General features: G+C 35.0%; 1 protein-coding gene across 4 annotated transcripts in view; it reads left to right on the forward strand.

Moving 5' to 3' along the window:
* The window catches only part of plekhg5b (pleckstrin homology domain containing, family G (with RhoGef domain) member 5b), an 89,406-nt gene that overhangs the window by 48,139 nt on the left and 14,542 nt on the right, over positions 1 to 26,725 (forward strand). For all 4 annotated transcript variants that reach the window (XM_048177557.1, XM_048177556.1, XM_048177559.1 and 1 more), the window contains 6 exons: positions 7,418 to 7,559; positions 8,286 to 8,385; positions 9,735 to 9,804; positions 10,136 to 10,227; positions 11,827 to 11,963; positions 13,660 to 13,826. In XM_048177557.1, coding sequence (XP_048033514.1) covers positions 7,418 to 7,559; positions 8,286 to 8,385; positions 9,735 to 9,804; positions 10,136 to 10,227; positions 11,827 to 11,963; positions 13,660 to 13,826 — 708 coding nt within the window. The remainder of the gene's footprint in view (positions 1 to 7,417; positions 7,560 to 8,285; positions 8,386 to 9,734; positions 9,805 to 10,135; positions 10,228 to 11,826; positions 11,964 to 13,659; positions 13,827 to 26,725) is intronic.

Below are 26,725 nucleotides of genomic sequence, written 5' to 3' on the forward strand. Positions count from 1 at the left end.
CATAGCAAGTCATCTTTATGTGTGCTGTGATAAAGCTGTGATATAGACAAAAAATAGCATTAACTAAATAAATTAGCTAAATGTCCTCCAAAATGTCTTGTTTCAACAAGAAATACATCAAGACAGGAGATAAAACTGTGCTTGTTTTACGATTTCATGATTTTTTTTTTAAGCTATTTTAAGTGGACAGTATCGTTTTATATATATAACTATCTAATAATACTATTTATTTTTACAATCAAAGCAGTATTTATTTGGCAAAAAACCCATTGTGGTCTTGCAGAAATAAAAAACAACCCGCAAAACTGTGACAACTGTGATTTAGTATTATTTTAATCATGCTATGTTGATACTAGACAAAATATAAAAATATTATATATAATAAAAGAAGTTAGTAGCGTTTTTTTGCCATTTCCCAGTCTTCTCCATGGTACTTTGTTGCTCGCACATAATTTCATTCGCCCTTCGAAGCGGCGAGGGCAAATTTCTCATGCAGCTTTCCATGAAAGGAGAGATTAAATGCTGACACAATTATCTGTGTGTGAAAGAGGGATGAAAATGTACATTATGTAAGCCCGAGCGAGCTGCGCAGTTGAAGGGAACAGGTGCTCAGTTTTGTGGCAGACGGTTTAATCCTGCACTAAAGGACACTGCACTTGACATTTGACCTGAAACTCTTCACACTGTATGCACAGCACCTCCTTCCCCAGATACATAGAAGAGAACATGCTTGCCACATATAGACCACAGAACCTGTTCACCATTGATCCCCTTCACTCCAGGTCATTTTTGCAGATTGATGCTTATGAAATATGAAAAAAAAAATCCCTGATTTTTCATTCAGGAAAAGCTTTTGCACATTAAGGCTTAATTGCTTGAAAGATTATTGAGGGGGAAATGAGGGCATGAAATTATTAATGCCTACATAACATCATAATCCTCAGATAAATGAGCTCTGATAAATGGGGATGTTTTATTTGTCGTAATGAGGAGAAAAACATGTTTCCAGTGATAAGTAATTTGATTTTTGGTTGTTTTAGCCTTGCTATTTTGTTAAAGGTACACTATGTAACTTTTGGCTCTCTAGCATATATAAAAAAAAAAAAAAAAAAAAAACTGCATGCATTTTGTGGAAGAACATTGTTTTGGTTGTGCTTCGGCTCTGCGTGAATATGACCCCTCACAATAGATAATGCTTTACAATGAACTAGATAGCTACATATGGTGAAATTTATCTGTTCAATAAAATACCTTACTCACCTGCTGAGTAATAAAAACGGCATCTCCACGTCACTTTTACATTTCAAATCCCTCGGTTTTCGCCATCTCCAAAAAGACAAGCCAATGTTGATTCTTGTTTTATTACGAGCTCTTTTGCTTCCTCTTTTTGCCAACAGACTCTCCTTTTTTAAAACATGTGATTCCACTGAGGTTGGAGATTTAGCTGGTCAATGTCCCTCATTGTCACTCATTCTCAATCATTGTGACAACTAACCTTTGACACTTCCACATCATACACGTCAAAGTAGATGGAGCAACTTTTCTCTATTTGCGAATATGACAGTTACACGGTGGAGTGACGCATATACACATTTTCTCTGAAAACCATCCCAAAAGTTATAAAATATAAACATTTTTATAATGGCTTACCATAGTAAATCAGGGCCAGACAAAAACTCGTTTTGGAAGATGAATTAATGTACTGAATGAAAAATTTTGTTAATTTTTAACAATAAAAAGTTACATAGTGTACCTTTTTAAAGGCACAAAATGTAAGATTTTTGTATTAAAATATCCAAAAACCATTAAAACGGTGTTATATATTTTGTTGACTTGTGTACTTACATTATCCCCGATGTTTCCTTAGAATGTTTAGATCCAGAGAAATTAGCAATTTTAACTAGTGTCCCATCCCTTGTCATTGCGTCGCCTATTTTTAGTAACAGTAATGCAGCGTTTTCTCCAAAATTAATTGCACGCCATTTATCAACATAAGCCATCCAGCATTTATGAATATGATATTCTAAAATCAATCTAGCTTACTGCAGTGTGTAACAGTGTCTCACAGCAGCCGCTGAGCGAACGCACAGCGTAACGTTATAACATTTTCAACACTCAAATGTATCTAATATGATAAACAGTGCTGCATTGCCTCACACACTTGACCGGAAGAAGCGGAAGCGGCCTCGTTCAGCTCCCACATCACTCGGCTCTGCACTGCTTCATACTACAGTAACGTTAATAATCTCATCCATGAACATGATTTCTGCCCGAGTCTTGCAGATTCTTTTCCACCGGCTGTGAGGTGAAGACGACATCTCCCGTGATTCCCCGCTCAATCTGGGCGTCATGAAGCTACACCTTTGTTTTGAATAGGCAAACTCTAGCTACATATTGTACCTTTAACTAAATACGTTTTTTGTGTTTGAGTGTGCACATAGCTAAGAATGGTGCCACATGTCCTTAAATTTGATAAGCCCCTCTGGACACTTGTGTGTGTTCACAGCTGTCTGTTTCTCTCTGCTGTTCACTTACATTCACCTCCACACTCCAAACACATCGCCCCTTCCTGAGGCCCATGGGTAATCCAGCACAACTTCAAAAATCAGACAGCCTACACACACATACACACACACACATTCAGCTGTCCTTGGCTTTGATCCCTGGCTGAGGGTCCCTTAATTGCCCAACTGTTTGGTCAGTGCTTGAAGTCTCTTGATTTAGCATTTTCAGAAAGACTCAACTGTGCGCGTATGTAAAGCAAATCTCAAAATGAATATCCATTTTTCATAATGTACATTGTTTGTGATGCCTAAATTTGCTTATTTAAAATGGCTCCTTACATGATGACTTTAGTTTATTTTTTATTTATTTAGACAAAATCGTGTATTATAGGTGTACTCCAGATGTGAGATTTTTCTCTAGAAGTTCTTTATCGCCTCTCTTCTCATCACTTTACCGTAATCACTAAATGGGTGTGAATCGCACATCTCATGTCACTGCCCCGGAGTCAGGTTCACACTCTCAGCCGATCCATAAACGGCTATGAGTCCCGTTCTCCTTCAGACAAATGTGTTGTAACTCGTCAGAGCACATTAGTCCCTACCGGTGATTCAGCTCAGCTCTCCAAACACAGAAAAAGCTGCCAGTTGTCATAGCAGTGGCTCATGACAAACACACGGTTATGTGAGTATACAGGCTGTTACGTTGACCGCTGTGCAGGAAGTTTTACTGTAAAGCGGAATGACCTGTCGTTTTTTCTCTTTTCAGTCATAATCCCCACTTAAAAAAACTCTAATGCGCTGCTGTTGTTGCTTTGTGTGTGTTGGATCACTGTTGTTCTACATGTATTTGAATATTGTTTTTTCTACTATATCATTCTCTCATTTCATTCGTGTGAAGTTTTTGTGGATTACAAGTTCAGAGTTTATTTTATTTTTTATTTTATTTTATTAATATTTTTATTTTTATTATTATTTTTAGCAGACCTCAGGGAATCCCTGTACCTAAATTTAGCTTCCTTGATAGCGTGTCGACACATGCATTTTTATTTATTTTTTAATAAACAAGTTTTGTCTTTGTCCAGTGTCTGCGCTATTTTTCTCCAGAAGTTATGACCGATAAAATTTCTTAGTATTTTTTTTAAACTAAAGTTGCGGCTATCTCATATCTGTTCTTGTAGTCTCTAGTATTTTGTTGTTCTTTAATCTCTTAAGTTTCATTTTCTGCTCTGAATTAACAGTTTGGGCCAATGTTGCCACCTTGTGGAACAACGGATTGGTGCAAACCAAATTCAGTGCGCATGTGCGAACTGTGCGTACAAAGTATGTGTGGTTACAAAATTCAGGCAGCGATCATACAGTACGCGTGTACTATTCTGGTGATGAAATTTGTGGCACGCGCATTGTTTGCGGACCCTCGCATATGCATTAAAACCAAAGTATGCTTTGGGCTTAAGCATGCACCAATGTTTAAAAGGATAGTTCACCTAAAAATGAACATTCTGTCATCATTTACTCACCCTCAAGTTCTCTCAAAAGAAGATATTTTGAAGAATATGGGTATCCAAACAGTTGATGGGCCCCATTGACTTTTAAAGGTGCCGTAGAACATCTTTTCAAAAGATAAGTCTAAGGTGTCCCCTGAATGTGTCTGTGAAGTTTCAGCTCAAAATACCCCATAGATTTTTTTAAATTAATTTTTTAACTGCCTATTTTGGGGCATCATTAACTATGCGCCGATTCAGGCTGCACGGCCCCTTTAAATCTCTCGCTCCCTGCCCTCCTGAGCTCTCGACTATAAGTGCAGTTATACAGTGCATAAACAAAGTTCACACAGCTAATATAACCCTCAAATGGATCTTTACAAGATGTTCGTCATTCATGCTGCATGCATCCATTCCTGTGAGTATAGTATTTATTTGGATGTTTACATTTGATTCTGAATGAGTTTGAGGCTATGCTCTGTGGCTAACGGGCTAATGCTACACTGTTAGAAAGATTTATAAAGAATGAAGTTGTGTTTATGAATTATATAGACTGCAAGTGTTAAAAAATGAAAATAGCGACGGCTCTTGTCTCTGCGAATACAGTAATAAACGATGGTAACTTTAACCACATTTAACAGTACATTAGCAACATGCTAACAAAACATTTAGAAAGACAGTTTAAAAATATCACTAAAAATATCATGATATCATGGATCATGTCAGTTATTATTGCTCCATCTGCCATTTTTCGCTGATGATTCAGCTGTGCACAGATCCAGACGTTAATACTGGCTGCCCTTGTGTAATGCCTTGAACATGGGCTGGCATATGCAAATATTGGGGGCGTACATATTAATGATCCCGACTGTTACGTAACAGTCGGTGTTATGTTGAGATTCGCCTGTTCTTCGGAGGTCTTTTAAACAAATGAGATTTATATAAGAAGGAGGAAGCAATGGAGTTTGAAACTCAACATATGTCTTTTCCATGTACTGAACTCTTGTTATTCAACTATGCCGAGGTAAATTCAATTTTTGATTCTAGGGCACCTTTAACTACGGGGTCCATCAACTGTTTGGTTACTGACGTTCTTCAAAATATCTTCTTTTGTGTTCAGCAGAAGAAAGAAATTCATACAGGTTTGGAACAACTTGAGGGTCAGTAAATGATGACAGAATTTGAATTTTTGGGTGAACTATCTCTTGAAGTTTGTTCTATGCTAAAGTGATATGTATGGTCACATTGAATCCATATTTGACCATTCATGCCTTTAAAGCGGCTGCAGCTTTGCACAAAGTCCCAACAAGCCCTTGAATCTGAAAAACATGAAAGTACACCTAACCTAATTGTGCTCATTGTGGTAGACCATGTCATGCCTATTACAGACAACAAGGCCCATTTAAAAGCAAGCTCTATTTAAAAACTTTATGGAGCCGAGGCTGCCTTTCTTCCTCGGGGTAGAACCCTTTTGAGGTGGAGTCCAGTCTGAGAAAGAGATGAGCCAAATCTAATCTCCACCGCCTCATCAGATGGGTTCGCAAGAGTGCACGGCAGATGATTAGCTCCTCAGATTAGAGGGGCTTTGGACATCTGAAGACTGATTTGGTTGTTGGGGAAGACCAGGACTACCCTAAAACTGCCCTGCCCCCATGAGCGCTTAACCTGACTAGACGCCAAGGGGGTGGATTAATTGGATATCTTTGGGGGGAAGGGGATGAACTGGGACCCTTCCATGCGGTTTAGGGGTGTGTGACGGTACTGAAGTGCTGTTCTTTGCCGCCATGGACCACCGTGAACCATGGAAGCCCACGGATGGGGCGGCCTGCACACATCCCGTGATGTGGAAGGTAAGAAGAGGGGACGGTCGACTGATCGCTATTTTTCAATATGCGTCATTTCGGAGGGATTTGGATTAAGCTTGTGTAGGTGTGGCAGTCGATGCTTTTATATTAAACAGCAAGCTGCAGACATAAATGTGTATGAACATGAAACCTGTTGTGATTCTTGGTTGAATCAGTTTTTGAGATCTTCTAAGGAAGAATGGAGCATTTCTCAAGGATTTTAACTCTTCAGAGTTGTCTGTGCAACTTTAGCTCGAATTAGATGATTCACATGACTCTTTGAGGTTGCACATGCTTGTGTTGGCAAGGCCACTGTTGGCTTTATCACAAATGGTATACTTTTTTGCACATCTTTGGTTAAATCTTTACAGCGTTCTACTATCCAAACAGTCCATGTGATATATCATAGCTGGGACGCCCCTTAAACAACTGTACCTTTTTCATCTGATATTATCACTATGTATATAGACAATCGTTCAAATGTTTGGGAAATTGATGCTTTAAGCAAGTATGCTTTGATCAACCATGACAGTAAAGACATTTACAGTATAATGTTTCAAAAGATTTCTGTTTCAAATAAATGCTGTTCTTTTGAACTTTCTATTCATTCTATTAAAAATGAAAAAGTTTATTGCAGTTTCCACAAAAAACATTAAGCAGCACAACTGTTAATAAGAAAAGTGTCTTGAGCAGCAAATCTGCATATTATAATGATTTCTAAAGGATCATGTGACACTTAAGACTGAAGTAATGATGCTAAAAATTCAGCTTTGTCATCACCGGAATAAATTACAGTTTAAAATATATTTTAAAAAGCAGTTATTTTAAATTTGTAATAATATTTCGCGATAATGCTGTTTTTACTGTATTTTTGATCAAATTAATACAGCTCAACATGATTGTATTTCAAAAACAGTAAAAAAAAAAAAAAAAAAAAAAAAAGACATTATACTACCATAGTACGTCCAGAAATAAGGTAAAACAAAAATGTACCATAGTACTCTTGAACCATGTAAATACTATAGTACATGAATTCTGTTGCCACACTGTAAAATTATTTTCATGATGTTATCAGAACATTTGTTCTTTTGTCAAATCAACTTAGATAATGTTGTTCAGATAACATAATATTTTGAGTTTCTGTTGATTAACCAATCGCCTTCATTGTATTAACTCAAATTTTTAATTTCAACGAACTCAAAATTTTAACTTACTTTTTTAAGTTAAACATATTCTTTTTTACAGTGCATGTACAGTATATATTAATGGCATTACCCACTGTACCATGGTATTTCGACAGCAAATGATGTGTACTAATTCGAAATATTTTTTTTTTGTGTGTGTTTTTTGGATTGGTTTGGGATGTAAATGACGCCCTTTAGCAATGTGCGTGTGTGTACGGTTGTGTTTGAGACTGTATGTCATGATGTGAACTATCAGAAGAGAAAGTTCAATAGCTAGACGGTGACTTCAGCTTGCATCATTATGATGTCTTTTTGTATGTGGTGAAGTGATATGAACTTGACCCCGAGTGACTCAAAGGTTCTCCTCACATCGTCTAATGGATGATTTCTTTATGTTCCTGTAGGTGTGTCATCACCCAGACTGTCAGGAACTAAACGGTAAAAACCCTCTGCACCTGTGTGAGTCATGTGATTCTCGCTGTCACCTGGATGAGTCTGACAGCATGCACTTTGACAGGCATCCCCGCTTTGACATACAGCCACAAGGTAAATGGACCTATAGGCACAAACACACTTATGTTGCTCTGACAGGTTTATGCTTCGTACAAATGAGTGTCATTCAAAAACACCTGGATGTTAATTTGTATAATCAATAACTACCATTAAAATTCAATCATTCAATCACCCATCAACAGATGCTGATTTTAAATACAATAAGTTATTAACATTAAAAATATTTATTTCTTATTTGAAAAAAGTTATATTAAAAATATTTTAAAGTTAAAAGATTTTAAATACTTTTTTATCTTTATCTTTTCAGTTTTGAAACTTTTTTTTTAATTGTTTATCCATGCACCATTATTTAGTAAAAAAAAAAAAAAATTATAAAGCATTTTTATAAAGCAGTGTTATTTTAGTTTTATTAGTTTTACTAATATTTTGAATTTGATGTTATTTTTAAAATTGTTAATTTTAACTTTTAGCCATTTCGTTCTGTGCTTTTATGGTTTTATTTTTTTTATTATTTCTATTTAGGTTTTTAATTTTTTGTTTTAGTTTTTATTTATTTATTTTCTATACATATTTATTTTTATTTTTATTATTTATGTAATATTTTAGTGCTTAAACTGTTTATTTAATATTAAAATTTTTATTTCAGCTTTATTTCAGAAATGTTTTAATAGTTTTAGTTTTAGTTAATGATAATAATCCTGTCTATAAATAAATAGTGAAGATTGTGAGATCAGACCTGTGTAAAATCTTTGTCGTCAGGTTCTATCCTGGCGCGGAATGTGTCGACGCGTTCCTGTCCACCTCGCACGAGTCCCCCTTCAGATCTAGAGGAAGACGAGGAAGGAAGCACTGAACGAGGGTCAGTCGGTGATCCACAACCTTCACACAACATTCAAATAACCATATGGAATTTAATTGAAGGGGTGGTTGATTATGATTTCACTTTTTTAACTTTAGTTAGTGTGTAATGTTGCTGTTGAGCATAAACAACATCTGCAAAGTTACGACGCTCAAAGTTCAATGCAAAGGGAGATATTTTCTTTTTTCTTCGTGAGGTAATCGGCGCTGCTAACACTATATGCTAACACAAGCTCTTGAAACTCCGCCCTCTGCTTAGGAGCAGCAGCTCATTTGCATTTAAAGGGACACACACACAAAAACTGAGCGTTTTTGCTCACCCTCAAAAAGTGACAAATTTAACATGCTATGCAAAAATGATCTGTGTGGTATTTTGAGCTAAAATTTCAAATACACACTCTGGGGACACCAGAGACTTATTTTACATCTTGTAAAAATTGCTTTATACCACCCCTTTAAATAAATATATGCTGTAAGAGTTTTGGAGTGAATCGCAAAACTGTTACAAATCACGATCCAGTGTTTTCAGTGTCTTTGAGCGGCTCAGTTTGCAGTAAATGCTCTGCACAAAATCCATCTCTGTAAGGGCTGTGAGATTTTCACTTACAACATGCGTTTGGGAAAGCAACAGGTGCCAACCATCTTCCCAAATTTTATGAGAAGTGCTTATAAACAGAATGTTTTTAATAAAAGAGATGCTTTAAGGGCTCCTTGCAGTTTTTAATCAAAATATTATTTAATTTTTTTGCAAAATAAAAGCACTGTTTACAATATCTATCATATAAAATTACAATTAGCATTGCAATTTTACAGTTGTTCTTTTATTATTGTTATTGTATTACTTATAATACTTAAAATATTTCTCTATTATTTATATTTTCATTTTACAGTAAAATATTAAGACATTTATTAATTAATTTGGTTTAATATTTTATTTGATGATAATGATAATAATATGATAATAACAATAACAATTATTATTAAATGTATTTTTATGGTTGTTGTTGTCATATTGATATATAATCACAAAATCTTGGTCAAAATTAGGCCAGATTTATTTTATTTAATATTTTTCTTTAATAATAATAGCAATAATAACAATGTTATTATCATTATTTTATAGACATGCTTGCATATAATCAAATTTTGACCAAATTGTTCAGCCCTATGAACAAATACAGCAAACCTGGTGCATTTTTTTTTTTTATTCAATTGCAATTTTAATCTGAAAAATGTATTTTTTTTCCCCCCAGATTATTCAGCCCTAAAAAAATACTGTGATAATGCCTCGTACAGATGCCATGATCCATTGTATTCATGTGCCTGTGGTGATTTTCTGTCTTTTGACAGAGAACGTAAGACAGGAGGAATGAAGCTTAAAGGAAGAGAAGGAAAGAAGCCCCGGCGGCGCCACACTGACGTAAGTGCTGTCCTCTTTTTGCAAAGGCTTATTGGAAACTTTTGAGTTCTTTCCTAACTGTTCTCAATGACGGTCTAAAAGCAAGCACGTATAGCCCCTTTACATCCTACATATTACATTAGTTTTACTTTAAAAGTACAAACTTGAATGTGAGCTTTCCTATACAACATGGTGTACAGGAAATGACACACCTCTGAATCAGCAGCAGCCCCAGGATGTGGTCCCTTGATAGATATCTTGTGGTTATCACATCTAGTGTTTGGTGTAAATGACTGGAAGGGGTCTGTCTGCTGCTCACTTTTGACCAGTGTTGGACTGTCGCCCCCTATAGGACCCCAGAAAGGAGTGCTTCAGCCTCAAGTTTGACCTCAACATAGACATAGACACGGAGATCGTCCCCGCTGTCAAAAAGAAGACATTACGGTAAGTCAGATCTCTGGGATCTGAACCCACAACCTTGGTGTTGCTCCTTTAGGATCGAGGCAGTAATGCCTGATCAGAAGTTGTTTTCGTGATGTCTTGACTAATTATAACCTATTTAACTGTTGCATGATGTTTATTACATTAAGTGCACAAACAACATGCTAGAAATATAAAACAAATGTATATATACATACTATGTTCTGTAAAAATAATTTAATATTAATTTAACACTAAAATGGCAATGTTGTGTGTGTATATATAGCAGTAATAACAATATTTAATAATACTATAATAATTTTGTAATAACTTAAAGGGTTAGTTCACCCAAAAATGAAAATTCTGTCATTAATTACTCACCTTCATGTCGTTCCACACCCGTAAGACCTTCGTTCATCTTTGCAAAATACAATTTAAGATATTTTTGATTAAATCCGATGGCTCAATGAGGCCTGCATTGACAGCAAGATAATTAACACTTTCAGATGCCCAGAAAGCTACTAAAGACGTATTTAAAACAGTTCATGTGACTACAGTGGTTCAACCTTAATGTTATGAAGCGACGAGAATACGTTTGTGCACCAAAAAAACAAAATAATGACTTTATTCAACAATATTTAGTGATGGCCGATTTCAACACACTGCTTCATGAAGATTCAAAGCTTTACAAATCTTTTGTTTCATTTCAATGATGAGCCATTGAAATTTCGAAACGCTTATGACGCTTAAGCCTTGTTTACTGAAATCACATGACTTTGGCAGAAATGCTTGATTTCACAACCTATAGTTTCAGTTTCAGTGAACCATGTAATTTAAAAGAAATGAATGGTTATAATAACGCATTTTGTCACACATAAATCTCAGGAATTATAATCAGGCTCTTAAAAATACCACCTATTAAAAGTCTGTTGAACCAATGGGATCTCTCGGGGTCCTAAAGGAGCCACACCATTCATCAGTTTGTGTGTGTCTGTGTGTTAATGTGTCCATTGCATAATCAATATTTTTTATTTGAATACCATTGAACAAAGGGTCGCCTTTAACCTGTTAACTGTCACCCCCACTTTTTTTTTAGACAAGAAAATGCACTATCCAAACTTAAATGGTTGTAATTCAAGAATACTTTGGAGTATAAGGCTGGTCTTGTTTTAAAGATGAAATTTGGCAGATTATTGTAGAAGTGAAATAACTTATGTAAGTGAAACATAAAAAAAGTTATAGAAGTTTAAGTTTATGAAAATGTAAAATGTAAAAATATAATATTTTATATAAAATATATATATTTACAAAACAAGTTTTACTCTAAAACTGCAAGGAAATCAAAGCCAAAAATCTGAACAAGTTGTGTTTCAGGTTGATATCTCAAAAAAATGAGCCTTCAGTAAGATTTTGTTTGGGCGCAGTACCACACTTTTTCACTAGATGACAACCAAGCTCCATTACTGAGTGATCTGAACCATATATTTCCATTATTTTCATACAATCTAAATTCAATAATTTACAGTCTAAATCTTTGAACGGCTGTTTATTTGATTTAAAACTCTGTTTCTGCTTTGTTCATTTTGGCTGTGAAACTTATACGCTCATTTAATTGTTCTGTAGAGAGGTGCTCGGACCAATTTTTGAGCGCAAGGGCATTGAATTATCCCGAGTCGATCTATTCCTGGACCAGTCAAACACTCCACTCTCACTCCACTTTGAGGCATATCGTTTTGGAGGACATTACCTTAAAGTAAAAGGTAAGAGTCACCCTGTACGTTTTGTGATGCGGTTTGAAGCATGACACATCCTCTGCAGTGTCCACTTTCTTCTCATCGGCATCGTTTCCAGCAAATCAATCTGTCAACTTATCACCTCAATCTTGCTGTCAACATTTCCTCACTTCATGATAACCCTCTCTTCCTGCATTATCACAACAGTATAGTTAAAAAAAATAACTCCGTATTACACAACACGACAGACGCTGCGTCCACAGAACCAGAAAGTTTCCTAGGAAATGAGGTGTGACCAATTAAACTTATTTAGAGTTGTTATCCTTCTAAGGAACCTCACACGGGATGTGCCATTTCTTCAAGTAGATCACCTCATTCACATGACTCTTTTCATGTCTATACAACCATATGCCTGTCTTTACAAATCCCCATCCCCACGTCTTTAATCAGATAACACGAACGCGCGCCAATGCAGGCATACCACCTACTGCTCTTGCGTAATTCTCAGCCTGTGACGTAAGAATGAAGCGAGGGGTTAGTTTTAAAATGATTGGGACATTAACAGCTAGTCTGAGGAGTGGTGAAACATTCAATTCATGCTGAAGATTGACTCTTTCGAAGTTCTTCTGTTTCTTTGAATCATACTAACAAAGGATTTGAGCATATTCAGTTAGTTTGGAATTTCCTACAAACAATAATTGTAAGTATTTTTTAAAATTATTTTATATATATATATATATATATATATATATATATATATATATATATATATATATATATATATATATATATATATATATATATATATAAAATTTTATTTATTTATTTTAAATATATTTTTTATTTTATTAAAATTTATTAATTTGTATTTTATTTTATTATTTTTATTAAGTTTTATTTTATGTTCTGTTTTAGTAACATGATCTAATATATGTATGGATGCCAAAAGAGCCATATTTTGTACTTTTGCAGCATTTCATTTCTTTTACCCCCCAAGTCCTTAGTGTTAGTCACAGTTTTTAGATGATATTTAGTTTTATAAGTGCATTTTCCACCACTTAGATAGTAAACAGGCTGTTTTGCTACATTGAGATGTCGATATGTAAATGATCTGTTATGATTGGCTAATCTCTTTGCATGTAAAATAAGTGTTCACTGTCCTTCTCTTGTCTAAACACCTCAGTCCCACTTGTAAAATTGAGTTTGCTATTTCTTAGAAACAGTAATTTACACTATTGTAAGTATTTGTTCTTGTTTTATTTTTTATTACATTTTTTTAATCTATTTTTTATTTTAATGTTTTACACTTTATTGAATTTTATTTTTAAATTTTATAATTTAACATGAATTATTTAGTTTAAAAATAACAACAACAACATAATAATAATAATAATGATAATAAATGCATTAAAATGTTGGTTTCATATTTAAAATAGTGTTTTATAAAAGCAAAAAACCTGTCAAAGCCGCATGCTCCGCTGCATGTTTTTACCATGGTTAAAGGCATTTTATGTTATGTTATGTTATGTTATGTTATGTTAGTTTTGGGTTTCAGTTTTTAACTACATTTTAATAGTGATATTTTCAACTGTTATCCATTAAATCTATTTCATGAACGTAATTAACATTATTTTTTCACATATTTGACTTGTTCAAGCAATTAAATCAGTATTTGTAAGATGTTGTATGCTGTGCAGTTATTTATTTCTGTGTTTTTCTGCAGCTCGACCCGGCGATGAACTGAAGGTGGAGCAAAGCGTGAAGGACCTGCGCTCTTTGAGTCTACCCAACATGAAGCCGACAGGAGGGGGCAGCCTCTACATCCTCACACCGGGCAGTGAGAGGGCAGAGCATGGGTCCCTACCGCGGCGTGAGAGCGTTGACATACTGGTCAGTAGTGCCGCTTTTTCCTCTGTACACCCGCTCAAGGCTTTCAAAAAGCTGGTTTGCGTCGTAAATTAAATTTACAGTTTCTATTTTAATTTTTTTATTCAATTTTGTGTTGTAAATCTGTTTAAGATGACATGGCCTAATGTGCTTACAGATGCTAAAGAGGCCACATTTTTGCAGCATTTATTTTTTACCTCAAGTATTTATAGTGTTAGTCAAGGTTTTTAGTCGTAATTTAGTTTTGCAAGACCATTGTCTGCCCCATATAAGGGATTTTGTTTGTTTGTTTGTTTGCTTGTTTTACATTTTTGCAGTATTTTAATTTTTACTCCAAGTCCTTATAATAATAATAATATATAATAATTATATCATATATAATAATAATAATAATAATTATTTTATTTTATTTTATTTTATTTTTATTTATTTTTTGCAGCTTTTTATTTTCTACACCAAGTCCTTATTTTATTTTTTATTTTTTTTTTTTTTTTTTTTTTTAGTTTAGTTTAGTTTAGTTTAGTTTAGTGCCATAAATTTGTTTTAGAAACATGGCCTAATGCGCTTGTTTTTTGTTTTGTTCTTATTTTTTTGTTTTTTTACATTTTTGCAACATTTTATTTTTTACACCAAGTGCTTATGTTTTTAATAATAATTTAGTTTTACACAAGACCATTTGTCCACTCCCTAGATAGTAGATTTTATTTTATTTTATTTTTGATGTATTTATTTTATAATTTAGTTTTTCAAGACCTTTTTCTGTCCCCTCTAAAGTAAACTCAGTAAAGTCTGTTTTGCCACTTTGACACTATGTAAATTATCTCTGATATGATTGGCTAATCTCTTTTCATGTGCATGTGTATTCGCTGTCCCGGTTGGCCCTATATTCGTGTTTTCCTCTCCTTCACAATATCTAAACACCTCATTCCCACTTGACCTTTCTTTTAAACATGACACATGACTTCAGACAGGAAGTGCATCCATATGGGTCACTCTGAACTTCTAATGTAGGCGATTGTTTGGTTTTTAGCTCTTTTCTGTAGAAATGACTGGTTACTCTTACAACATAATGGAATTGATTTTCCCCGGTTGCGCTGTGATACTCAGTAAAGATGGATTCATGGAAAGACAAGCCCGAACGCACTCCTGTGTGCGTGTACAAACATGGATTTACAGATGAGTCCATTCCGTAGGATTGTGGGTACAGGCCTGTCGATGTCCCTCATGGGTTTTTACCGTGATACAGGCTTGGCAATAAAAACTTCAGAACTAGGTCAGGTCTAGGCTATGTCATCCCATCAGGCTTTGATTTGCTGTGTGTGCATGGAGGTTACGTAACAGCATAAAACAAGCCTACGCGTGTTTGGAAGAGTATTGCACAGGTATTACGCATTAGACAGGTTTGTTTTTCTGGCCTTTAAGAAAACCACAGAGAATCTCTCTAATTAGACCTGGGGTTTGATGTACAGGTTTTGTTTACAATAAAAGGTTCGTTGGCAGCCAAAAAGGAAGATTCTATGCTTTTATCTTCAGAGGCTTTGCCGTAATTATGATTCTTCTTTGATTATCTTAGGTGACGACATTTAAATTGTTCAAAGTTCAAATCCACTTCAATTTTTTCAGCACACATTGACTTTAAGGCATGCATCAATACTGCTATTGCTCATGCTTGAGTTTAGAAATTTAAACAAACCCTGTTTGTGTTTAGTTGCATCAAATAAGATTTTTCATCAGTTTTAATAATAAGAAGGGCTGTTATTTCACAGGCATGGCCTCTGGTGTCATTCAAGGCTTGTGGTTTTGCATTCACACATTTGTACGATAACAGCCTGCCAGAGTTTGCATCATGGTATCAACTGACAAATTTTTAGGTTCCACCACCCCCTTTTTTTCCAGTGGGACATTCCTTATCAGTCTGTGACGCAATTCCCATTGTAGTTGTTAATTATATGCAAATAGCAAAACTTTTCCCAAAATATATTATTATATCAGAACCTTGATCGGCATTTGATTTGTAATTTTTTATCATTAAATTTGACTGGGTCCTGATATATTTCAAAAGTAATTCATGTGGTCATATAAATAAATTAAATGGCCTTCAAGGTTCTAAAAAAAATTATGTATTTTGGAAAAAATCTACTATATATTGCAAAATTAACCTGTGCAGGTTTATTTATACTTAAGCTATTTATAAAAATATATGCAAACACTACTTGCTGAAGAAGAAAGGCCAAGATGCGGGACTTGTGTCAGGATTGTAGTGAAGCACTTTTTGCCTAAACAAAGTTATGTTTGTTTACTATGCATAAGTTTGGTGTTGGTAAGATTTTATGTAGCCTGTAGCCATTGAGATTGCTTGCTCATCATTTAAATAGTCTGGTTCAGTCCTGCAGTGCTTCTGAAACCCTCCACCTCCCCCAGCTCCACCTGCCTAGATCTGCTAGGGGATTTATGTATGTCTGTTTATGGCGAAGCATATCTTACATGCTCACATCAGCGTGTCCTATATCTATTATCAGTAGCAAGTAACACAAGCAAACAATAAACACAATCAAATAAATAAAAAACACAAGCAACAATTCAGTCAAACGTACAAAAGTAGCACTCCACTCTAGGATTTAAGTTAAATATAGCCTAAATATAAAGTTAATAAAATGTAATAAAATGTTCCCCTTAACCCAAATCATTTTGCTCTGGAACAAATAATAGATTAATAAGACCAAAGATTGCCCATTTGATATACGCCAAATGAATTACATTTATAGCCTCTATCTACATAAGAGCCAGCGGCAAATAACTGAAGGATTGGCCGAGATGAAGCTGTTCTCTGCGGGTACACGAGCACTGGCGACCTGGAGTTCGCATCTGCGAAAGCGTTAAAACAAAAAAAACACTTTAAACTACATTTTGTGACATAACAACAGCAGTATTTATAAAAAAAATATGGTGGATTTGCTCGACCGCCATGACAGTCGCCGCAAGCACGTTAAGAGAATATTGCATGGCTCTCAGCCAATTAGATTCAAGAACCAGAAAGAACTGTTGTAATAATGATGAAACTAATAATGTCATTTAGTCATATATATATATATATATATATATATATATATATATATATATATGACTAAATGACATTATTAGTTTGGACCGTATGTTTTGGTTGTTCTGACAGTAGCAGTGATCTGTTGTTAATTCCGCTGATATCCACCGACCTTCTCTGTTTCCCGCTGATGGAATTCTCAAGTCATCTGCCAACTATTCCGTTGGAATTTTTATGAGAGCTGCTCGGTTTTGTGTGTGAGCGCGTTTGACCTGTATGTGGTAACTCGCCCACTGTGTCTTGCCCCCTCACCAAAGTCTGACCTTTAGAAAGGAACCCATCCCCATGGGATTATTGGTGCGGCGGTGACACCAGGACACCTCTTTGAGGTTTGATTGGCCAGATCCGCCCCGGTGGGGGGAGTGACCTTTGAAGCGCGAGCGTTTGATGTAGCGTCATGACTTTTACACTCCCAGGAGCTGAAAGACGAGTGTCTCACAAGAGCAGGTTTTCAGGTGAAAGTTGTGTTTTTGCCCTTGCAACTTTAATCCAGGGCTTCTTTTGACGTCATCTCACCTAAATATGATGGTCCTCTAGTGGTGTATAAATGTTTGTTCCAAACACAATGTCGTTACTGTGGTTACCGTTGATGTTCAGTTTGAAATGCATGCTGGGATTCTGTCGTTTTAAGCATGTCCTGTGGCGTAAGATTCATCCCTCACATCAAAGACGTCGACTTCAGGACTCCCTCTTCACCTTTAACCTGCGGCTCTGTTGCTTTATTCAAATAACACTAGATTGATAATGTAAGCTGGCATTTGTGCCACACCGTTCACCCACACAGATGTGCAGTAGAGCAAACTTTCATGCTTAATGACCGGAGAGGTGTATTACACAACCTGCCAGGTGATTAGGTCAGAAGTCCCTGTGGCCACCAGGGGCCTCCAATGCTCAGCAACACAGAGAAATGTGTCATTATGATGGATTTAGTGACTCTTGGTCATGTTGTGTATGTGCAACACCTCTATCTATAACTAGATATCTATAATGCCTGAATGCCATTGCATTAGATAACAAAACAAATGGCATCTGCACTCAAATGCTTACAGATATTTTCTTATAACTAACACTTTCTGAGCCATTTTTGCTTAACGACTTGTAATCAACTGGTGTTTTTGTGTGTGTTGGCTAAATTATGAAGCCAGTTCCAGTAGAGTAACTATATAGTTCATCAATATGGACATGTTTTCCAAAGTTTGACAATCACAAAATGTCAATATACTTTTTTTCTGCAATTCTTTTTGTCTTTGTCTTAATATACTTTTTTGTCTGTAACTGTATTTCTATTTTCCATTCAATCAATTAACTCCTAACTATAGAAGCATGTTTCCGCCACACAATAAAACAATTTAAAAGTTAATTCTGACTTTTTGAAAACTTTTTTTTTCTCACAGTTGCAGGATATAAACTCGCAATCGCAAGAAAAAAAGTCAGAATTGTGAGAAAAGAAGTCAGAATCGCAAGATATAAACTCGCTATTACAAGAAGTCAGAATTGCGAGGGGAAAACTTTTTTATTTTTATTAATATTTTGTTATAATATTATAATATCTGTTATAATATTATTCTGTTATAAATATTTATATAATGCTGTTATAATATAAAGTCAGAATTAATAACTTGTGTTTGTGAGTTTATATCACGTACAACTTCTTTTCTCCCAATTGTGAGTTTATTCTGATATTATAACTCGCAATTGCCATTTTTGTCTCAATTCTGACTTCTTTTCTTGCAATTCTGACTTTCGCGAGATTATATCATGCAATTCTGAGGAAAAAGTCAGAATTGCGAGATGTAAACTCGTAATTGTGAGGAAAAAAATGTCAGAATTGTGAGATATAATGTCGAAATTACCTTTTCTATTTTTTTATTCAGTAGAATAAACAAGATTCCATACCAAACATATTTTTTTGTGAAATATTTAGCTTATTAGCAATTATCTAATGCAATGGCATTAATAGTTTTTTATTTGTGCATTCAGAAATTTTACAACTGTGTATTTATATACATATATATAATATAATTTACTACTACCAGTGTTATTTTAGTATCGTTGAGATGGTATTGTATTAATGTTTTTATTAATATTTTGAATTCGTTTTTTTATATATATTTTCTATTTTAATTCTAAAAAGTTTTAGTAATTTTATTGTTTTTGTCATTTTTATGAATTTTTGTTTTAAAATGTCTATATATTGATTTATTTCAGTTTTACTTATTTTAGTATATCAAGTTTAACTAAATGAAAATGAGAAATGCTGCCTTAGTAAATAGCTGAAACAAAAGATTTATTTAGCTGTATCTCCAATGAGAAAGTAATTGGCTTAACTTACTTGCAGTGCAATACACATATTGCAATATTTTCATTAGCTTCCAAAAGAATCAATAGTTATACACAAGCTGTACAGAAGAAATGTGAATACTTTGAGATTTCAGAGACTGCAGAGGTGTTTCCAAAAATGGCAAAAGCTGCCAGACAAGCGTTAAATAAGGAAATGACGTGTTTGATCAAATGTAGCTCAGTCAGTGGACTATCAAAGGTCTGGATACACCGCACATCATCTGTCGACTGCAACTAACTGCAGGAAATGAGCCTTTTCCTGTTCCTATTTGAACTCTCTGATAAGAGACTGGTTCAAAAGTGTATTAATATCACAGCATAGAGGTTAGTGTCGGAGCAGACAGATTTAATCTGCATCGGTTTCCCTCTATAAATGAAAGGATCAAGTTGTTTAATGTTTCTTTTAAGGTGTATAATAACTCTTGCAAGCTTTGGGCAAAAAATGCACAAATGGCAGATCTCAATATCTCTCAGTAAGCAAGAGACCAATAGTAATCATTTATTTACCTGGGTTATCAACAAAGAAACAAAGCTCTTGACACAGCAAACCCCCACATGTGATTGATGCTCTTGTGAAGTTGACACAATTACCATGCAATTAGTTTCTGATCATTAACACTCAGTGTTCGAAGACAATAGAACAAAACATGACTAGCAAAAAATGGGTCTTATCTTCATGGGAAACTAGTGAATCTTGAGAATCTTGTTAGAACATTGTTTGGTAAGCAATTTCATGGTGTCTCACATAAATCACCTTAATTAGTAGTATCTGTAATGTAGAATAAAGCATTTACTGAACTTTAAATGTTTTGTAATGAATTGAATGTCTGTCAACATTGCCTGCTCATCATCATAACAGCGAAACCACCATTTTCTAGCAAAAATTATTTAGTGCATAGCAAACATGCTAACTTTTCACCCAAAAAATGCAAAGGAAAAAATGTATTATTTTTGGTATAATTGCAACTTTTTATCTCACAATTCAGAATTGTGTGATGTATACCTGCAATTGTGATATGAAGTCAGAATTGTGAAATATAAAGTCATAATTGCAAGTTATAAAGTCACAATTCTGAGAATTTTTCCGCAGAATTGGACTTTATAACACCATTCCAAGTTAATATCTCACAATTCTGAGAAAAGAAGTCAGAACTGTTGTATTTAAACATGCAATTATGAGGGGAAAAAAGTCAGAATTGTGAAATAAAAAAATCGCAATTACCTTTTTGATTTTTTTTTTTTATTTAGTGGTGGAAACAAGCTTCCGTAGAAACTGCCTAATTGCCATGAAAATATCAATATTCAACATTGAATGCTTCAAGACAAATCATCCAGACAAATCATTTCTTGTTTATTTTCTTTTGATTTTGGCATGAAATATGACCACGTTCCTACTTACCCAATACTTCTCTACGGTAAGGAAGTGATCTTGTTTGTAGGCCTGCCGGTGTCTGCTGTGGGAGGGATCAGCATCTAGTGTGTGAATGTTGTGTGCTGTGATTTGGAGAATGACTTTGGAGAAGATGGGAGGAGTAGATCGATGAAGTCATAAAGCAAAAGCTTAAAATCTACTCACTGTCAGCCAGATCCTGAGCACAGGTGGGGATGTCTAGCTTGTTTTCTGCCTCTTCTCTGGATGTTGACTGCTGAAGTTTAGAGTAGGACTAGTGCTTGACTGAGGTCAGATAGGGCGTCCAGGTTGGATCATGGTACGTTTTGGACGCCTGTCCTCTTGGCACAGTTGGGATCTGCTCCACATGGATTCTGAAAGTCTGCCTGGTGAAGCATCTTTTAAGAGTACATCACCAACAAAGTGTCAGGTAAAGCAATGCTGCACCATTTATGAAACTCATTGACTCTAGTTAGCATGCTTTTAACTTGTTAACTGTAGAGGGATGCTTGGCGCATTTGTTTTATTGCCCATTTTTCTCTATCACATATTTTAGAAGTCATCATTTCATCAGCTTTAACACTCAAAATTCATCCCGTGAAAACAGATTTGAAATGGACATTGTGTTACCATGGAAACGGTACTTTAAAACCTTTAAACAGGCTCCGCCCCCTACACTCTAATGAAGAATTGTTGGTTTAACTTAAAAAATTAAGTTACCTGGTTGCCTTAAAATTTTGAGTTGATTGAAAGGAAAAATTTGAGTTAATACAATGAAGGTGATTAGTTTAATCAACAGAAACTCAATTTTTTTTTTTTCTGAACCACATTAATTATTGAAGTTGATTTGACAAAAGAAAAAATGTTGTGATAACAAATCTTTTTTTTTTTTTGCAGTCATGTTTCACATTTGACAAAATTTACTGCGCTATTTTATAAAACACTTGACAAAACTTATATCATTGGAAAAGTCTGAGACTCAAGGCCACTATTTTGTGATAGAAGTGATATCAAGTCATGTAATGTATTCATTTGTTACAGGAAAATGCAACAAATCTCACCCGGTGGCTATTTTTTAGTATTACGCCATAACAAAATCTCACAGGAAACTAGATTTCTGTGATGTCAACTTCACAACACAACTTGGTTAGACATATGGCTTTGGTTTTCTAGCTTTAGAGCCAAAAGTTTTTTTTTAAATATATTTTCTATTAAAAATGTTTGCTTTTTATTTCAGCAATAGTGTCCTTAAAAGGAGACCAACCTTAGGTCTGTATTTTAAAGCATTCATGAATTACAATTTAGGTGTGGATAGTGCATTTTTATGCCCAAAAAGGGAGGTGACGGTTCACAGGTTTTAAACATGATGCACGTTTTTACCAGAAGCCACATTTGTAGTGTTTATGTTCCAGTGAATGGTTCGTCAGTGATTAAACCCCTGTATAGCATCACTGTATTTCTCATTGAGCAAATGTTAGTATTGTGTGGGAAGATGCTACGTGTCCATGTGTAATGGAAGCTGAATGTCCACGTAATGGAAAGCCGTTAGCATCATTCCGCTACCTGACGACACAAGTTTGGGCCCTTGTGCTAGACAGACACTTTTATCTCGTCAGACGATAAGGCCGTATCGTGGTTCTGATCACTGATTAATCGTCTGTCCTCAAGCTTCAATGGCTCTTTGTTCTGCCTCTGCTTTGACTAATTGAAGTGGGTGACATTCTGTGTGTTGTTGGCCCTGAGACTAGTCCTATGTTGACACTCAAGGTAAACTTAGATGAAATGTGACCTGGTCAGAATGGTGTTTGTCTAACTTGTTTCTGGATGTTTTTGTGAGTGCTGGTCACTCAAGTCGTTCTTCCACTTCCATTTGTTTGTTTGTTTCATCAGTATTCAAAGCTTGATCAATCGCTGTTCTTATCTTTATGCTGGTTTGTTGTGTTCTTGAGATAAACTATGTTGTATAGAGAAGTCGTAAGTAAAAAGGCCTCTACATGCATGAGTTCCCAGGGGTCAGTCTGTTGTTGTCAGGAATCAGGGTCATATTAAGGAAGATGTGACTGTTTAGGAGTGTGTTGTGGAAAGCAGGAACATTTTAACTAGGTGAATGAGGATTGATCTGAGTGCTGGTAATGTAACCTGTTGGAAAATACCAACTTAAACACCTCACCTTACCTCACTCTATAATAAAAATGTATAATTCAGATTTTGATCTCCATATCCATTTACATATATTATATATATCTTCCAAGGGGTTTTTTCCCTCCTAGGACTTTTCTCCCAGTGCTAGCACGCTGGGTTTTTCTCCTAGGGGGTTTTTTCCACCCCTGGAGTCAGCCGACATTGCTTAATGTGCACCATCTTGTAATGTTACATATTACCACGCTTGCTTGTACAGCTTATTTTTAACCATTTCTCTTTTTTCTGTGCTCCTAATATGTAAAGCTGCTTTGAAACATTACAAATTTAAAAAGCGCTATATAAATAAATTTGACTTGACTGACTTGACCTTTAGCTGACTGCTAAACACTTAACATGATCTGGGTGTTGGAGGGTAAAAACCTGTGCATCCACTGAGGGGAAATTAATATGAATATTTTATTTTGTGGCATTTTATTATTTATTTCATTTTAATTGCATTTTTTTATTTTATTTGCATCCACTGACAATTTATATAAATGTATTTATTATTTATTTATTTATTAATTTGTCATATATATATATATATATATATATATATATATATATATATATATATATAAAAATTTTTTACAGTGCTATTTACAAATAATGGAGTAGTTGACATTGTAAAAAAAAAAATAAAGTTGACTTTTTTTTTTTTTTAATTATTATTGCAGCAAATTAGCTCAAAATAAATATGAATAATTAATCATAACTAGTTATAATTAATTATTAATATTTTAATCAGTTAATAAAATTAACTTAATGTAATAAAATTAATATTACAATCAATTAACCTGTTGTTCAATGAACACACAGTGTTAATTGTTTATTAATTCTAAGAAATGTTCATTTCCAGGTTATGGGAAATAACAATCTTATTCTTCTAAAAGCCTGTAGTCAGGACCGACATGAATAGGGACTCCCGTATATGAGCGCAAAACACGGACAACCTTACGTGTGACATGAACAAGACTTTATTAACTAGACTAAACACTTAAACTACTCTAACATTCACACACATACATGCATACAGTTTACCAAGAGAGAGAGAGAGAGAGAGAGAGAGAGAGAGAGAGAGCTAAAGCAGAGTACAGGAAGCAAGAGGTTACAGCATTGTTGGACATTTCAGCAGATCAACAGCCTTGAGCAAACCATCAGTGTAGTTTTAACAGGCCCATCTTTAAAAGGGTAAGGATACTCAATGTATCCGATAATGAGACTAAGTTTGATACTTGCATGTCTCTCCAAGTTGAATTAAAACTGTCCTGATGCAATTTGTGGAGGTTTCCGTTGAATCTTTGCTGATATTGTCTTGATGAAAGAGAACCAGTTGGATTCAGAGGATCTTTGGTGAATGGAAGGTCTAGGCCGAGGCCTGGCACAAGCTTGGGGTTCCTTAGAAGCTTCTAGCTTCTTACAGCATCATCTTGACGTCAGCATTTGTCAGTAAAAGAAGAGGAGGACGAGCAGGAAGAGAGGGGGTTCCTTGTGATCAGTGAATATAAGGGGTGAAGATGCCACACCCTCTTGAGGTGTCTGAGCCAATAAGGAGTTCCCCTTTCAGAGGGAAGTTTTACGAGTCTTTGTTCTGTAGCAAGATATTAGCATAAGACACTGGATTGGATGAATGAGAGAATAACCTTCTAGCTTCCTATAATTCTAACATGTCACAGAGTTAGTAACATGTAACATAAATTACCAAATAGGAAATTAAAGTTGGAGTCCGTAGATACCAAACATGCTGCCAATGTGATCTCAGTTAACTATACATTTGCAACTATGGAACATTAATACCAAAATAGTTCAAAAGAGAGAATTAATACATAGAATAAAGCCTATAAAAGGAAAGTCATGAGATGGGAAAATTGGATACATGTTTATACATTTCCCAAGTGGTTATATAGAGAATACATAGGATTAAGAGAGTTTATTTGTCCTTCTCAGGAAGAATGAGTCACTAGTCTCTCCAGAATTCTTCTGGATCATAAAAGTACCATATAACTGTAACAGGACACCTAGGTTGGCCTGTGTGCTAGCAACATTGGGATGCTGGTTACAGTTTTAGGGGGATGAGTTCAGAGAACTTTGATAGTGAGAGTGAGGTTATTATTCATTATTCATTTAATTCATTAAATACAATGAATAATTGTGTGGCTGATTGGTCCAGACGTTACATTATTATTATTATTATACTGTTGCCTAAAATCAATTAAAACATTAAATGTTGAAGATTTCCTTGAAGTCTACATGATTTTAAAATTGAAATCAAAATTGATCTTATTTATTTTAATGCACTTTCCTGGTCTTCAATTCATAAAAGACCAGAAAAAACCCTGCACTACATTTTGTCTCCCTAAATATCACTCTAAACAACGTCACATTACTAAAGTGAATGGATTGCAAACACAGTTTAAGTTGACGTTAATGAATTATAGAACATAAAAAAAAAAAAAAAATATATATATATATATATATATATATATATATATATATATATATATATATATATAATAACTCTATAATGATAATTGATATAATGTACATTATTATGTATCATTTTGTGTACATTACATGGTCATTTAAGCAGGCATGTCCTCTAATGAGTTATTAATGTGCCAAGCCTGCAGGTCCAAGACTGGTATTCATTTTTTTTAAACTGCTGTAATGAGGAGTATCATCCACTCAGTCATTTTCTTAAAGATCATGAAGTAATGTAAAAGTAATGCTCACACATCACTAGGTTGGCCAAGGCATGTTTAGATTCATAATAACTACACAGAAATTCAAGACTTGTTGCAGCACGTAGTATAGTCTGGGATTTCCCGCAGTTTCCTATTTTGGAGTTCATTTCCCTGTAACGGCAAGGAAAAAAAAGTTGATGCTGGGAAATCACTCAAGGCCACAGGAATGCCATGCTACTGTCACTTTCAATTCATCATAAATCCAGAGGATCATCAGAACCTTTTTATAATGATAGTAGACTAATTCATTAAATTGATCAACGCAGCAGCTGTTTTATGTCAAGCTAATTTTAAAAGTCTTAACTACATTTTTATTGAACATGCAATTACTTTTTATGTACGCAAGGACATTGATTTTTAAATCAAAAATATGTTGCCAAACATATGGTTGGCATTTTTGAAGCACCAGGATGTGTTTCTGGGACCCTCCCTCTTTACATGTGACCCTCTGTCTTTAAGTAGCCGCACCTCTCTTTCCTTCCCCACACAATGGGACAGGATCCTCCTTGTTGCCATGACGTTTGGGCTGTCCTATTCAGTAATGCATGCAGACAGGCTCAGTCGGACAGCTTTACCTCTCATTGCAGGTTGAGCAGCACTAGAAAGGACCTAGTAGGGAGCCCTGATGCATCTCATATTTTTAGAAGGAAATTAAGGGGCGCTGAATTAAAATTAGTGATCTATCATTTAACACACTTCTTTTTGGCTCAAGAACTCTCCTAACGCCCGCCTAGGAGTACTTGTGCATACGTTGGCTTTTTTGTGAGTTTGAAGAGAGGAGGTTTTGAGGGATCGTAGCAGCTGGCTCTAGCATGGGTCAGGCTCTGTGAACCCGGCTGAGAGATTACCATGGTCTACCTCTCATTTGACATGCCGCTTGCTTCCATGGTGAGTAGATCGGACTCTCTGGGAACCCTGTTCCGCTTCATAAATTCGCTGGTCATTCAGTCCGTCCACAGAGAGTGAAAATCGCCAGGCACAGCTGATCCGAAAGTGGGTATAATTGCATGAGTTTGAACGAACTGCATTTTTTAGCTTTTGGTGCTGTGCGAAGTTTATCAAGGATGTTATTTGATGTATTGAAGCTGAATATTGATTAACCGATGTGTGGCGTTATTGCTTATGTACCCTATGCGTTTATGTTTAT

Source organism: Megalobrama amblycephala, linkage group LG24 (genome assembly GCF_018812025.1).
Source record: "Megalobrama amblycephala isolate DHTTF-2021 linkage group LG24, ASM1881202v1, whole genome shotgun sequence".
Lineage (NCBI taxonomy): Eukaryota > Metazoa > Chordata > Actinopteri > Cypriniformes > Xenocyprididae > Megalobrama > Megalobrama amblycephala.